The sequence below is a fragment of the Dermacentor albipictus genome, chromosome 7, assembly GCF_038994185.2.
Source record: "Dermacentor albipictus isolate Rhodes 1998 colony chromosome 7, USDA_Dalb.pri_finalv2, whole genome shotgun sequence".
Classification (NCBI taxonomy): domain Eukaryota; kingdom Metazoa; phylum Arthropoda; class Arachnida; order Ixodida; family Ixodidae; genus Dermacentor; species Dermacentor albipictus.
In genome coordinates, this window is record NC_091827.1 from 80,879,105 (window position 1) to 80,896,203 (window position 17,099).

Genomic DNA, 17,099 nt, shown 5'->3' on the forward strand with positions numbered 1-17,099 from the left:
TGTGGCGTATATCCATAATTATGAGCATGTAAATTACAGAAGTTGCAGTTAGTAGCAAAGTACGTTTCCGCTACATTTCTTCTGCGCTTCGCGCACACACAGAGCCACCTCGCGGCAAACACAGAAGACCCCCTCCTTGCAATGTACAGCGCTGCCCCGGCAGGTGGTGCGTCACTCGCCCACTTCTCCCCTTCGTCTCATTTGAGCACATTGGGGCCGTGCGGGGACCGATGCGAGGATGCCCAATACCCTTGCGTTTAATAAGTTTTCTCGATCTCTTTCCTTCCAACTTCCAGCGTGCGTCACTCGAACCCTCGTGTTTAGGCGACGCGGCTCCTCTTTCCGCTCACAGCACGATTCCTAGGAGCAGCGTCCGAAGCGGGACGCCTATGACGTGATCGCTGCGCCGTAGCGCGTCTGGTGATGAAAGTGTCCCCTGTGATGTGTGCCGTGCTGCTGGCGAGGAGTCGTGCATCTGCGTGGTGCTACCAAATGAGATAGCGGACGCTCCCATAGAGGCGTCAGCCCCATGATCGTGTCCGCCTTCATGGCGCGTTGCGGCCCTGCTGTCCATGTCGATCATGATGTTTGGCTCGCGTAGGTCGTTTTTCCCTCCGCAACACCAAGTTCTTTGGTTCATTCCGCTTGCTCAGGTGCATGTTTCATCTTTGTGTGACTCAAGAGCATGCCGAGCGAATGGAGTGTGATAACACTATCGTGTTCCACTTTTAAAGGCGAAGCTTAAGCGTCCTTCAAAATTTTTTTTCTCAATTCTCTGAAATACAACCATGTACTTTCGCAACTTACTGCTCAGAGATATTGCGATTTCAAGTAGATTTCAAATTATAACTGTACATATCTTCAAGAGTATGTATACCAAATTTCATTAGTATAAGATAATTGTGAGTGTACAAAGTTATTTTCGTGAGATTGTGAAAAAAAATTAGTTGAAGTGTCCCAATTTTTTTTTTATAGTTCTAGTAATTGTACAGATACCGGTATTTTGCAGTCTACAAAGAGATAAATAAGCTACAGGACAGTGTTCAGCGAAAATTCATTTCACAATAAAGTGCCCGCTAAATCACTATTTTGACATTGCGTAGGACTTAACCCAAGAACTATAACAGCTATACAGATGCTGACATATTTGAAATCTGCTTGAATTGTGCCATAAGTGGGTGGATTTTCAAATCTCTAGAGCAAATATAATAAAAATGTTTTTTTTTCAAGGAGCGCCTCCCCTTAATTTGATGACACGTTAGTGTGATTTTAACAGCATGTTCACATGATATGTTTCCCAGATATATTATGCTTTTTTCTCGGTCCCGTTGAAAACAGAGGGACAACACACATGTGCAGCATATTACGAAAGCACTTGCCTTGTCTTGCTTATCCCTCTTATCCAGTTGGTCGAGTTGTCCATGTCAGGTCAATTTGCAACTATATATAATGACTTAGCGATCTATTGGCGGCGAGGAGTTACGGAGTCGCCATCTATCGGAAGCGCCTCACTGGCGTAGTATGAGGGATCACGTGGCGCGCTCCTCATAGGTTTTGCTGTCGGCGCTTACTGAAAACACCACGCGCAAGCTCTCCCGGACATTTCTGTAAGTGCTTTCGAAACGAGAGAAGTTTCTTACTGTCTAAATAATAATCTTGGGTAAACTGAAAGCACACAATCGTTTACAGACGCTATCTCTACCGAATACGTACAGTGAACGCCACTGCGCGCGGTCACCACGATATAGTCTCCCGAACCGGCTTCTTGCGTGAAAGGTAGGTAAACGCTGAAAGCAAACTATGTGAAATATGTTCTTATAGTGTTTGTATAACTAAATGGAGCGTAATAGAACGAAGCCTCAATGCAGCGATCACGCAGATTCGCAGCGACTGACTGCGCGTCTGCATGCTTGTCCGTGCACTGTTTCGCTTTCCCCGTGCGCGCGTTTTCGCACCAGGCCATGAGCTTTAGGCCACAGAATATGAGCATTTGACAGTATACAAGCAACCATTGTTGCGTGGGCGCTATCAGAGCTGTTCAAAAATAATTTCATTGTAGAGACTTCGATGCCTACGGGGACTGTGATGTGCCGTCGCGACGATTCAATCCTTTTTTATTATTATTCTAAATTCTTGGATTTTTCAATATTATTTCTCAGGTAGCGTCGCACTGTGTGTTTATCGGTGTTCTCAGCATGCGATTTCCCGCTGCTTCTTTTTTGTAATCCAGTGCATTAATTCATAACACAACATGACCATATACCATGCTTTTTTTTTTAATGTGCTTCTTACCGCTGCCTTTCCACTCCACTGAACTTGCCAGTATCTATAGCATTGACAAGTTCATACACCAAACCGTCATGACATTAGTCGGGCAGCGAACTCGGGCGAGCGTATTAGTGCGCGTTTTCAGAACATCGCAGACCGGGCGCCGTAGCAGAAATCTTCCTCGAGTCTGTGCTTGCTGCATACCCGAGTTGTAGCCGATGACTGTTTGCCGGTTTTATGTTTCGCGAGCCAAGTTTCACGCAGCTTCTTGTCCTGCGGCTACGTGTGAATAAGGCTCACACGTCCTCCGTTACGTGCGTCCGGCCCTGCGGCACCGAGCAGTAGCCTACCATGTTGCGCGCCTTCAAAGGAAGCCACTACCTATTGTAGTGCTTTCAAGCGTTGTAAAGGAGACACTCTAAGCAGGAAAATTTCGCCACTAAATGAGGACCGCAGCGTACGAGGGAATTTAAACTCGTTTTCAGCTCGCATCGGCGTGCCCGAAGCAGCCGACGGTGGTGCCAGCTTTTTCAGTGGTGGAGCTCGAGGCCAATAGTCTCAGGTCTCAAAGCAACAAACGAGGGCTGTGAGCGGTGTTGTGGTGGAAGGCTCTCTAGCAACCTTGATCTACATGGCGCCTCTACAAGTGAAGTGCGCGCTTTCAAGGTTGCCGCTTTGCAAGAACTACCAGTGGCATGCCAAGGGAGGAACATGCTACCGGCCAGTGACCTACATGGCCGGTAGAGCCAGAGTAATCTGGCTGCGGAGACTACCGTTTTAGCCTCTCTGCGATTTAGTGTTTGCAGAACATCAAGACGCTGCGAGCACTGAGCGGTGCCTTGTGGTGCTAGAACAACTTGAACCAGAACACTAAACTAAAATGGCCAACTCAGCTGCTGGAGTCAACAATCATTAGTACATATTTCTTTTTCTTCCTGCAGCCAACAAAAGTGTGGTTGAACAAGGCACTGCAAGCATAGTTCTAACTCTAGTGTACACCATATCTGGTGCTGTCACGGGGATGATTAGGCAGGTAGATTTGTCTGATATTTGCGAGTCGGCCGTTCGTGTGGCTTTATTGCCCAAGCTTTATCTGCCTTTGCTGGCCTAATCATTGAAGTAATCCTAGTTTCATATATTCTAAAGTCAATAAGACCGCGCGTGCATAATCGCCACAAATTGTGGCGTCGTAATGCAATATCTCGTTGAAAAGGATCAGCTTGCAAAATTATGTAGCCAAGACAGTTTAGGCAAATCCATGTAGAACTACCCATAATTCCCATGCTCACTGCACCACCATGCTTGCAGCTCTCGTAGACACCAGCATCAGAGTTTAGTTGTAGGAAAATATGGTTACATGATGTCGCTGCCATGCGGTATTCTCTAAAAGCCGAGAACCCTGTGCTTCAGTTAGGCAACGTCACTGGCTAAAGAATAGGGTCAACCAAGTGTGGACGCTAAAGAAGACAATGTCGACATAAATGTTCCAACGTTGAGTGTGTAAAGTGGACACACAGTGTCTAGCTTCTGTGGAAAAGCCTATAAGAGGCTTGAGGGCTAGATTTTCACAACTTGGGCCCTGAAATAGTGTGTACTGATCTGGTGAATGATGCAACAAAGGTGACACTGGAGCTGTGAAATTGCAATGTGAGCAGAACTTTATTGCTGAATACAACAGCTTGGGTATAATTGGGCAAGTCGATTGGTACACACACACTCTCTCAGGGCAGAGTGCCTGAAAGGAAAACTATACCCCAGTCAGATGGGCAAGTTTAGTGCCGCTTTAAGAATAAAGATGGTAATACTCGGTGCAGACTTAGCGCCAATTCTGAAATCCTTTTTTTTTTGTTGTTTCTAACATTACGCGAGTCTCCGTGACATAATGAAGCCAAAACATGCTTGAAACGTTCCAATTTCAGCCTCTGTGAAATTATCTGACCTGGAGTTGGCCGATATGACTGTCTGGATTTTAGATATGTTACTTGCTTCTACTACTAGATTGAAATTAATAGAAGTGTTAACTAGATTATAGTATTCCTATCTTTCATTCAAAGGTTCTCGTAAATAAGCATTTTCTTTTTCATAATAGTGATTGTTTATAGAACTAAAAATGCTGAAAAATCACACAAGCCCTATGGCTTCATAGGCTGTCATTGTCATCAATCCCCAATGACACTTCGTTTTGCTGTCAAGCACCACGCTGCCAAGCTAACACCCTTGCTGGGTGCGCTCGCGCGAAGTGTTGCTACATTGCCCACCTGATTGGGGTGTCGCACATAATGCACATCTCTTGTAGGTGCAATTTGCTTGCACGGGTCCAAACCCTGCAATGCATACATGTTGCACTCATAGTTTCCCGGTGACAAAGATAACCTCTTTTAGGAGATGGCACTTTCAACAACCACTGAAGCATGCCGAAATTCGTGAGCTCAGCTGTGCAGACTACACGACCAAACCATCGGGTTGCCCAGCTCATAATAGTTGGTTATGGAAAATGCATGAATGACGCACATATAAATATATAAAAACGGATGAACTGTGGCATATACAAAGCACGAGCAAACAGAATCTGGATATTATGCTTCACCTCTCGGACACCTACCAAGACAGATGTAGTGCCACTTTGAGTTGGGGTCATTTTGCTTTCAAAGCTTGACCAATACTATCACTTTCTTTGCCTTGTATGACAGCAAACAGGAAAATGGCTGTTGCCTGTACAAGCAGTTTTGGAGTGCGCAGTTTTACGGTCAGCGTTCTTTGTTTTTTTTTTACCACCTGAAGGCAACATTAATGACTACCTTTCCAACTGGCAGCCATCGATTCAAATGATCGTAGCAATGGCTCACTACTGCTACCAGTTCCAAAGGGCACCTTATTTTCTGTACAGCAGTGAGCTTCTAAAATGGCTACCGGTGAAGTCTGTTCCCTCGAGTCTCATTAAATTTGTCAGCCAGACAGAAGGTGTTAGTGCGCTGTGTACTTTCCTACCAGGTGAGACATTGCTGTGTTTCGTAATACAGCTTTAGTTGCACCGCTAATGCAGCACAAGTTTGCACATCTTCAGGAACAAGTTGCTACTTACTCTCAGTTCGTAATGCGACACTGCTACTACACTTCTTGGTGGCCAGGCTTAATGGTGCAGCTTCCCTTTCTTAACAAAAGGCTTTTCACATGGCAAAACAGCAGTATTCTAAATACACGCAGACTGAGCATCAATGTGCTGTGCTCTGAATACTGACACACTTAACACTACTGTACAATTTGGCACAGAACAGTGTGCTTTTCAGTTGCCATAGGTGACAAACAATGACCTGGTAAGTAGCATTGGCCGAACCAGGTGGGACAAGAAAAGATGTCCCGACAGTCAACAGCCAACTGTGGCAGATGTAGCCGATGCTGCCATCAGGGTTGCCAGGTTCCTGCTATTTTTGCCCAAACTGCCTGGTAGTAAGTATTTTGGAGGCTTGTTACTTGCAAAAATGTTTGGCTTCTCTACTGCAAGGTAACTTATAGCATAATATATTGCAGATGTCATACTAGAGTGTGTAATTTAAGCTGTGGTATAATGTTGCACAAATAGCCATCCTGCAGTGGCCAAACATCATCATTATGAATAAAGCGATTTTAGTGAAAAAGTTTCTTATAGCCAACGTTTGGAGTGTTCATTGACGGCGAGACGTAGGATACTACAGCACAATGTGCAGACGACCCGAAACTGGTCAAATAATGCATTGCTTAGCCCAAACTGACAACAAATTTGCAATATAGGACTCCTAAAAGTGAGGCACTCTTATAGAATGTCTGCAAATTAGAGAGCAGAAGTTATCTGCTCGGTACGTTTGCTCAGGAACTGGTGCCTTGGCACAACAACCGTGGCTCCCCTGCAGCAGAATCGTCCAGAACAGTCCTGCATCAGTCAAAAAAAGGGGGGGGTATCTTGCATGATGTGATCCTGACGATAGCGCTGACTGGAAAAGAAACAAGTGTTGACCCCTGGAGCGTTTTGTCAGCCAAGGAAGCGCAGGCGTGGCCCCCAAGACTGGAACATATCGCATGCGCTCTGTTGAAAGTGTGGTCCTCCCCATTTCGGAGGCTATATAGTGGGCCACTGAATGCCAAACCTGTGGAAAACCCAACATGGCGGCCCCCCAAGATCGGGTAGCGTGGCTTGGAATGAGCGATTTAGTTAGGAAAATCAAACTTTGGGGGCCTCAATTCGTCAAGAAATTTGGTTGTGAAAATGCACTGGCTCTATGGGAACCCCGACGCTACATTTATCAAGTCCGGAATATCCATCAAGTCCGAATCTTGGAGTTCGAAAAATCCGTTGGCGACTGCAGATGCTTGCTCCTAGAACAATGCTATCCATCGGAAGTGTTCCACGAGGGTGTTCAGTCCTTCAAGTACCACCACAACAAATAAGCCATGTCTGAATAAAATTTTCATATAACGAAAACTTTCACTGACATGGCTTTGTTATGTGGAGGTTTGACTATCTGATAAGCTGTACAGGAGCCACCTGATGAAAAATCATGAAGTACAGTGAAACCTTAATTCGGGAAAAGCATTTAATTTCTGGGGTCTTACAAAACCTCGATACGATTATGAGGCACACCATAGTGGGGGATTCTGGGTTAATTTTGACCACATGGAGTTCTTTAACATGCGCCCAAGGCACGGTACATGGGTGTTATTACTTTATTTCGGGAAAACTATACCATATGGGTCTGCCATTTGACCTAGGAAAATGTGCACTATTTCACTTCCCACCAGATGCTTGCTAATTCTGGTCACATACACCGACAACAGATGCTTGCTAATTCTGGTCACATACACCGATTAACTAGGAAAAGCTTAGTAGTTATAATACAGAAAATTGGAAGCTTGCCATTAAGGGGACAAGCTACTCGAAAATAAGTTTTGTTATTTGTACTACAAATATGGAAATACTGCCATTCGTAGAGCTTTTTCATGTAGATTTCAAATATCTCATTAGTTTTTGTGTAGCTGCTATACATATGTGGTTATGTCCTACACAACTGCAAAATATAGTAATCTCTAGAGGCCCTTCCTTGTGTATTAAATTGTCACAAAAGGCATCGTGCTGTAGCTTATTTAGTTAGCTCTTTGTAGACTGCAAAGCACCGACATCTATCCAAGCTGCATGTATAATTAGCAGAACTAAACAAGAAATGATTAGTAAACTTCAACTAGTCTTTCTTGGAATCCCATGGGAATAACCTTGTGCACTTGACTGTACTGTACTAATGAAATTTGGCACGCATACTCTTCAAGATATGTACAATGCTGATATCTAATTGAAATTGCAATTCTCTTGGCAGTAGCTGAGAAGCAGAATGTTACATTTCATAAGTTTGTGAAAATAATTTCTTGAAGTTTACTCATCTTTTCTTGCATAGCTCCACTAACTGTACGTGCAGTTTGGATAGATATTGGCACTTTGCAGTCTACAAAGAGTTAAATAAGGTACAGGACGATGCTTTTGGTGAAATTTAATTTAAGCCTCCAAAGATCACTACATTCTGCAGTTGTGCAGAATGCCGCTGCGGCAAGCAAGTGGAGGAGACCAATAAGAGTAGCCTCTAGTGACGTATGCGCAGGAAAGTGGTATCATGTGGAGCTGCCCTACTGCTCTATTCGTACTCTCATCTGGTTCAGCCGGACCGATTGCTTTGCACTATCGTCTCCTCATGTCAGCTCTCGCTTGCACTTGTTTTGGTTGGTCTGGTTTGCACCTTCGTGTCCTTGTATTCAGGGTCTGTCTTGCCGGACAGAATCGGATATGGCGCACTGTCTCCAACAACCTTTCCACCGGAACGCCTCTGTTTAGATGCATGCTTGTAAAAAACAAGTGGGAACAGAGACGTTCTGGTGGAAAGGTTGTTGGAGACAGTGCGCCATATCCGATCCTGTACGGCAAGGCAAACCCTGAATACAAGGACACGAAGGCGACACCCAGTACCTCCTTGTCTCGTTCTCCTTGTCTTTTGAATGCGGTGACGCCGCAACAGAAAGGAGCACACCAATGCGATTATGATCAGCGGCAATGACTTCGTGATCTTGATAAGACATGACTCACGTTAAGCACGCAGGCCGAAGAAAGTAAACACAGCGCCGATCTGTCAGCAGACGACGGAAAAAACAAGCATGCACGCAGAGGGAAAACCAGCAGCGGGGGCCCAGTCTGACCTCGGCAACTCCGCCGCTTCGGAGGCAGAGGTAATTAGCGCCATCCAGCAAGTTGGCGGGAAAGTGAATCCGCTTCCCTCCCGGCCTTCCCCGCAAATACGCTCCCTTCACCCTCCCTTGTAACTCCCTCATCTTCGACGGTCTCCGCGCCTGCGCCGCCAGCCCTGTGGCCAGCTTAGCTTGCTCCTTGGAAGTTCTGTTTTTTTGCCATTGTCGGGAAGGTGAGCGTTGGTCGGCGTGGGCAGTTTCGTGGTCCTCGCTCGCTGTGTGCTTGCGCGCCGCAACATTTCACGACTCTCACCATTCGTGCATTGTGCTATGGTGCACGAATACTTCAAAACCAAGTCCTTTTAATTCGACCTTCTTTTGGTTCATACATAATCTCGGATCCCTTTGAGTTCGAATTATCGAGATCCAACTGTATTTCCAGGTCTCTAGTACAAATAACAATATATATTTTTTTTCGAGTAGCATCTTTCCTTAAGAAATTTTCATTAGATAGTGAAAAACAAGGAAAAAAAAAGAATACAATGCAGCAGGACTTACCGAATACTGCAGTGTTCCTTCCGTCACTTGGGAAGGTACTGTGGGAAGGAACGCCTGATACTCTTTGATGCGTTTTACACTGCATTCGACATTCCGTTGGACATGCGGCCATGTGGCTCAACAATCACCATCATTGCAACTGGAGATTCTTCTACTGTGATGGCGGCAGCACCCGCAAGCAGTTATTGCTTTGCGTCAACTCAGTATGAACGAGGCTTGCAGTATGACAGACACTGTGGAAACTGTTCGCAAATACAATGGAATGTAGTTTGACTCTGACCTGTGAGCTATCGTCAAACTTGCTTACTACAGCAGCAGATAATCAGTAGCCAGTCAGCCCAACGGCAATGAAACAGCTGGCAGGCGAGCTCGGTAAATGATAAGTTTGCCTGCATGGTTTAAGACGCATATGTCACGCTGCAAAGTAAGTTACGAGACCCTTGACATTCTGCATACATTTCGTGCAAGCTCTCCTACCAAGTTGCACGTGCCTACGATTTGCAGAGGATGACTGAAATTGCAGATTTCGTGCACTATATGAATGAGGATGACATAATTACCCAGTAAATGAAGGAATATTCGCATGGTAAACATTTGCTGTTATCTTTGTTCTGGATAATTGGAATGCTTCTTTCTGCAGCATATCATAATTAACAAGCTTTTACTGTACAATCTCAATATCCTGATCCACTGTATAAACCGGACCTTTCTTCCCATTCCAGCAAAGCCGAAGTAGTGGTGCTTCACCACACAATCTCAATCAACAGGTCCCTCAGTCCAAGAGAAATCCATACACGCTGCTCACAATCCCATGCTGGCTCAGTGATCACATTTCCACAGAGAACCCTGGTAATGGTTACGTGCGCCCCAAAGCATCACACATGCGTTACCAAAGGCCACTGCACGAGCCTTGAAAGACACACTCTTTGGTCGCCGTGATGACTCTGCGTGGCTCGCCTACAGGTGGCCTTGCGCATAGACAATGGCCAGAAGGGAACGCACGCGAGCGGCACTGCAAACCCGCAGCTCGCCAAATGACAGCGCAGACGCCGCAGCAGTGGGCACGGGCTCGCTTGCGGAGGCGTGTACGGCCCGAACTCCTGTAGCGTGCAGCAGGTGGGCCAGGTTGGACTCCCGGACACCTCCGCCTGCGGATGCCGAACGTGAGGACAGCCATAAGGTATGCAGTCGCCGATCGACAATTTTAACTCGACAGGAATAGTTTTAATCTGAAATATCAGATACGACAAAAAATAAGTTACCGTATCTACTCGCATAATGATCGCACTTTGTTGTCAAAAAGACTGCCGCAAATTCAGGGGTGCGCTCATTACGCAGGTTAAATTTCCCACAAGAGAATTTCTTTCTTCATCTGGCATTTGCCGTGGGATGAAAACAGGTCAACAGGCAGCTGCCGTTGTCAACAGTGCAGGACACCAAAACAAAAATGGCGGCCAACAGAGCAAGTGGAACGCGCCGAACGCAACTTTTTTTCTTCTTGCGAGTACGTTACGCGCATTGAAACAGTTTCTTCCGTATCAGTAATGAATAATATCATTACTATCGGCAAGTTTGCAGCAATAACGTAGCCATGACCACTTCAAGGGGACAGAAACAGATATGGGTGCATTTAGCTGCCAGTGGCATAGAAACACAGGGCAGGCACACTGCGAAAACTGCGGCATTTGTCTTCACTACCATCCTAATACGGCATGTTTCTGCTAAGGGTGGGCGAATATCTTGGCTGTGTTACAAGTGTCGACGTATGAGTAGGGTACACTTCTAACGTACCAGTGGAAATGTGGCTACTATCGTTGCCGCTCACGATTTGTTGCATGCCCACGAGAGCAGATGAGAAGAATCGAAAGGTGCCTTTTTTGTCGTTGACCACAACCATTATAAAGCCTACAAATAATAAAGCCAAGGCAAGTTTGGTTGTAGCTTTTTTTCCATGGAAGTGCGAAAAGCGATGAAATGAATGAAATCTGTTATTTGTATTATCTGTTGCCTCAACAGAAGAATAAAAATTTAGAAAAATAATAAAACCCACAAACCGAATGTCTGCGTGTTTTTGTTTTACTTTGCATCGCAGCAAGAGAGATATACAGTGCTCACGGACAGGGAGCATTTAGTAGAACCCTGCATATGCGCAAAGTACTTAAGAGTACCATGTCACGTCACTAGGAATCTGGTCACCAAAGGTGACACGGACTCTGATATAAGTGTACGTGCCAAAATTACGTCAATGTGTCACAAACTGCAGCCGGCGAAAATAAAAGTATGCACATTAGTTAGGCCTACATTGACGCGTTTCATTCCGTGAGCATTGTCCTTCCGTTTCGTCTGCTATTTCCCATGTCATGCAGTTGCGCGCGCAGACAATGAAAGTATACTATTTTCTACTAAGTTCCAGCCCACAATCATGCCCTGTGATACGCTTGTGCCTGCCTCAGTATTCACGTAGCGCTGACTTACGCCAATAGTCAAGTGTAAGAGCACCCGACTATCGCACTATATTGTGCACAGTGTGCAAAATCGTGTGATACACAAAACAAAACAAATGCAACAGCTTGCGCATGACGCCACCAGAAGTGTGCTGCGCAGCAAAAAAGGGAGGAAAAGAAATAAAAGAAGGCAGGGCATGTGACACTCTTGTGCTTTGCACATGCAACCGTAGCGCCGGCTGTCAGGTGCCATTCAACTCGCCAACAGCAGTGAAAGGCGGTGATGCCATAGGAAATGTCACGGCTCCCTGCTTGGAAGCAGGTGATTTGAATTTCACTGGAGAGATGCAGATGCTTCAGACGAGACTTTTTCTTAAACTAAGTCATTTCATGGCATGAAACAAGTGCTGCTACGTTTTTGGAATGGAATTTGAACAGCCCACGTTGACCCAATATTTGCCTTTGGTGTCCCTTTAATGTTTAAATACCTAAGATAGAGTACAGCACTCACCTGGCATCAACTGTATTCTGCCTTTGGCCTGAAAGTAAGAAGTAAGAGATAGAACAAGTCAATCACTTGAAACAAGGGCCGCACAAGTGATAGCATGAACAATGATAGGGTAGATAATTAAATTCTGGAATTTTACATTCCAAAACCACGATCCGATTATGAGGTATGCCTAGTGGAGGACTTTGGATCAATTCTGACTATCTGGGGTTTAATCAAGTACCTGAATCTAAGCACACGAGCGTTTTTGCATTTCAACCCCATCTGGCTCCAATGGCTTTTCATTTTCATTTTCAACCCCATCTGGCTTCAACCCCCAATGTGGGTGCTGTGGACGAGATTTGATCTTTTGACTCCATGCTTAGCAGCACAACGCTGAAGCCACTAAGTTACCACGGCGTGTTCTGCACGCTGCAGTTAGCAAATGCTTCACGATTGGCAGCGCTTTTGTACTATATCACGGACGCTAGGGACCAAGGTTAGGTCTACTACAACAATGTGCGAGTGAGCGAGTGAAAGGCTTGAGAACCGTTCGTACCAATGGCAGGAGCAGAAGCAGCTCATTTTTTTCTTCTGAACTCGCAGCTCGAGGCATGAGACATGCGCCGGAGTGCGTCATAAATAAAAGGCGTCCGACTAAAGGGCTGCCCCCTTTCAGGAGAAGGGCAGCAGCACAGCGGTGTCCAAGAAACAGCCTTTAATGCTGGGCTAATAGGGTAGGCCCGTTGTTTCAGCAGTTGTAAAATCGTTGAAAGCAGATAATAACTAGGTAGGCTGGTCCCCAGGTAGGTTGCTTTGACCCAGTCTATCTCCATGACTTGTTCACGTGCATTGAGGTTGATGGTAATTCCTTTTCTGTCCACTTACTGTATTTACATGATTGTAAGTCGACCTACTATTTCTTTAAATTTGAAAATCTGAAGTTGGGGGGGGGAGGGGGGGTCGACTTGCAATCGAAACCAAAACATGGCACCGCCAAAAAAGCGAGACCGATGAGATATCAGGGGAGCTACAACATAGTTACAATTTTATGTTTGCTCTATAGCCCTACCCATAGTTCTCGCTATCCCGCACGTTTGTTTGCTTTTCGGAAGGTTTTTCAACATTTTCAAGAGTTTTACAACGCACACAACACTTATGGGGGGATGTCGATAGTCGAGAAGTGCCGCTGTTCTATTCGCGGCGGCACACCCAGAACGGCGGTGCTTGCAGGAGGTACGTATCGATAGTTCATGGAAGAGCAGATGCCGCCTCACATGTTTCTGTTTTCCTGTAGCTCTTAGTTTGATGCGTTTGACTCGACTGTCGGCTACGTGCCACTTCCATGCTTCCCCAGTCGCCATGAGCGCTCCAGGCCCACTAAACATTCGGCCCCCGTTCACAGCAGCATTCAAGAGGGCTGCCATCCTTTATGCTGAAGAAAGAAATCACTGCACAACGGGCCGCAAGTTCGATGTTTCTGACCGGGTTGTGCGAGAATGGTGACTGCAGCGAAGCAAAATTTTCACCTGTGACAGCAAGCGAAGAATTTCCCACAGGCAGAAGTCGGGACGCTTTCAGGAGCTGTAGGCCAAGCTTGCGGTGTACATCGCTGAAATGCGTGATCGGTCCCTGCCAGTGAAGTGCAACATGGTCATGAAACAAGCCTAGATCTTTGCCTTTTAAGGACCTGCTCCACCGTGAGTACGAGTGGCTGGCGGCAAAAGACCGCGAACTTATGCCAACTGGACCTTTCAAAAGAGCCTCCCTGACAGCTGTGTGTGGTTGCGTGCATTCAGCGTGGGCTGTTGTTCAACAAGATGTCATAGCGCAGTCGTTTGCCAAATGTGGAATTTTGCTGGACGCAACGCGCTGCGAGACCATAGCAGCGATGACGATGGCACAAGTAAAGACGAGTAGTCCAGTGACCATGCCAGTTACTGATAAATTTTCGTTATGGAATGCACCCTCTGGTATGCTCTACTTTTTTTATTCTGTCATGCGATATGGGGGGGTCGACTTACATTCGAGTTGACTTACACTCGTGTAAATATTGTAAGCAAGTTTGAGGCTGATGTCGTCGATGCTAAGCCGCCTCAGCATCAATCGAAAATAACAGAATTTTGCTGTGCGAAGTGAATAAATACAGTCGATCCCAGATATATCGAATTATTGCCTATATCGAACAGTTGAAAAATCCCCTTGGGAATCCCATGGAAAAGTATAGGACTATTGTTTGTGCATATAGAACTCCCGTGCACTGGCATGTCGATGTATCGAACTCCGTGCTGAGCTGCGCCCCAGCAAGCGCACTTCTCCCACCATTCGCCACCTCTGCAAGTGCGCTTCTCCCATTGCATCCCACCCCCGCAAGTGCGCTTCTCCTCACGAAGCTCTCGCAATGTTCCCCCGATGTCGCGCGCGCCGCCCCGCACTCTGAGAAAGGGGCGTGTGGGTAAAAGGCACGTGACGTGGCACACTTGGAGTGCGATTGGGTGTGAAAGGGGAGCGGGAGGGAGAAACCACGCTGACCGCAGGCACCCGTTTCCTGTGTTTTGGTTGGCTGACAGCGCTGGCGCAGCGAGACGAACGAGGTCAGTACAGCTTGGGCTTATGGTAGTGCAGAGACGCGGAGCGGTGCGCCTTTTGATTCGCTTTGTTCCTTTTATTCACAAGGCCAACGCGAAGGCTTGAGACTCGTGTGTCGGAGCCATGGCCGCGAAAAAACGCAAGCATTTGGATTTTTCAACAAAGGCGGACATCATTCGACGGGTGGAGGCTGGCGAGAAAAAGTCATCGGTCGCAGCGGCGTTCGGAATTCCTCGCAACACCCCAAGTACGATCCTCAAGAAGAAAGCTGACGTTAAGCTGAAGGCAGTGCAGTACAGTCGCCCTGGAGCGTGTCGTGTGTGTGTCCCAACCTTTGACAAGGTCGAGAAGGCATTGTACGCCTGGTTTTTGGAGACACGTGCCAAGACCTGTTGACAGCCAAATGCTCATGGAGAAGGCCAAATGGTTTGCTGTGACCTTCGAAGAGGAAAGCTTCACTGGTGGCACTCGTTGGCAGCAGCCATATAAGAGTCACTACAGCATCGTTGGAAAAACCTTTTCGGGCGGAAGCGAGGCGACTAGCACGAGTCACATAGAGAAGTGGTTGTCTGAAGAGTGGCCAAATATTTCCGGCAGCTTTTCGCCGACAAATATCTCGCGCAGATGAGATGGCACTGTTTTGACAAATGCTGCCAAACAAGACTCAGCATCTGAAGGGCAATGCATGCCATGGTGGAAAGAACAGCAAAGTGCACGTATCGATTTTGCTTGCTGCGAGTACAGATGGGTCATGCAAACTACGGCCGTCTGTTATCGGAAAGAGCAGGTCGCCACGCTGCTTTAAACGGAACCTCAAGGGACTAGGGAAATTGGTTCCATTTATCAGGACCTCCATTTACCGAGAGACAAAGCTGAATACAATTGCATGAATGCAAAACCATGAGGATGTTGTTCCGTTTAAGAGGCAGTTCCGTATAGGCGATTTCCGTTTCTCGAGATTCCACTGTATTTGTCTACGACTGTAGAAAGCGAAACGACAAGTCAGGCAACCAGGTGCTGGTGCACTCACCTGGTTGGCAAGTCTGGCGAGCAGCTCCAGGCCATGATCCACGCTGGCAGCTTGACCACTGGTTAGCAGACGCCGAAAGCCAAGCTCGATCACCTGCTCCAAGGCCGTCTGTGGATTTCTGGCCACGTCAAACGCTGCACAGGTAAGCAATAATGGTCAGTCTGTCCGAGAGGAACTGCTAGTTGGGAGAGTTAACCGTATTCATCTTTATGCTAACTGGGCGGACTGTAGCACACAGGCATTTGTGCAGTCATTCTTGTTTGATTGTCTAACACGCACTAAACACAGTTTACACCCATTGGGGCATACCTTTGTCCCACAATAATAATCGTCATCTGTCTTTCATGTGTTGGCTATTTTAAAAACCCTGCGCTAATTTCCTGTTGAAAATGCTGTGTAACACCGATAACGCATATGCCATTCATGATCTGGAAGCATTTGACTCGCATCGTTAAAGAAAAGAAAGATATGCAAGACAGATTGCGATTATTAGTGAGGGACAAATATATGCCCCTAAGTGCGTAAACTATTTTTAGAGTGTAAGTGCACGCACATTTTTTTTTTCCGTTAAAGGAGCACTGCAATATATTTTCTTTAATATGGTAACTAGAATGTTTGTTCTGTAGACGACGAGGTCACAAATAAGCAAGCCAAATATTATTCTGCGTGCGTAACAGGGAGTCCACAATCTTGCACAAAAGATCACCCAATGTAACCCAAAACTTTTTCAAGGCCCGTTCTATATTATGGCCGGCGCTCGACAGTCCGTAGACCCCAATGATTGGCCAATTGCTCATGATCGTGAGTTACTCCTGCCATAAAAGCTGCACCTCGTCGTTGGTACGGCGATGTGTATGCACCATCCAGCAAGTGCAAATTCATTGCACATAAACACTCATGTGAAATTAAAAATTTTTTTTCTTCTTCTTAATTATGGGGTTCAGCTTACATGCCAAAAACAGAATCTGAATATGAGGCATACTTTAGTGGGTGACACCTGAAATTTGGACCACCTTAATGGGCACCTAAATCCCTCACGTGACATTACAAACACTGCAAAGATAAAGAGGTGCTTGGTGCTTCCCAAGCAAACCACGGAACAACTTAAAAGGGAGACTGTTACAGGCTGCTATCGGAAGTACATGTGTGTGCAGGGTGGCCGTGGTTAACTTGTGAGAGCACGTGCCGTCAGTACGGCAGTTTGCTTATACTTCTGGTGCATGTGCCATGCTTGACTGCGTGCTACGTTCATGAGCTTCCTCCAAGTTCATTAAATGTTCTTTTGCTTTGTACAACGTATTTTTCTGCTCGTGACAGGCTCCTCAAGGATCCTTCAATGAAGGAGCCCACTTCAATCTTCAAGCATATCGGTCCAATCTTCTAGCAAATGGGCTAGTGCTTTTGTTGCTCTAGGGTACCTCTGTTAGGTGCCAATACCGAAGAGTTACTATGTATTAGGCGTGATCGAAGAGTAAAACTTTCTATTCGAACCGAATGTTTTGTCACTTTAAACAAAGTAAAATAT

General features: G+C 46.2%; 1 protein-coding gene across 2 annotated transcripts in view; it reads right to left on the minus strand.

The window, feature by feature from the left end:
* Positions 1–3,901: 3,901 nt before the first annotated feature.
* The window catches only part of LOC135899047 (copper homeostasis protein cutC homolog), a 39,112-nt gene continuing 25,914 nt past the window's right edge, over positions 3,902–17,099 (minus strand). For both annotated transcript variants that reach the window (XM_065428293.2, XM_065428292.2), the window contains exons 7-9: positions 15,575–15,708; positions 11,980–12,007; positions 3,902–10,172 (exon numbers count right to left, since the gene is read on the minus strand). In XM_065428293.2, coding sequence (XP_065284365.2) covers positions 9,982–10,172; positions 11,980–12,007; positions 15,575–15,708 — 353 coding nt within the window. In that variant the 3' untranslated portion in view covers positions 3,902–9,981. The remainder of the gene's footprint in view (positions 10,173–11,979; positions 12,008–15,574; positions 15,709–17,099) is intronic.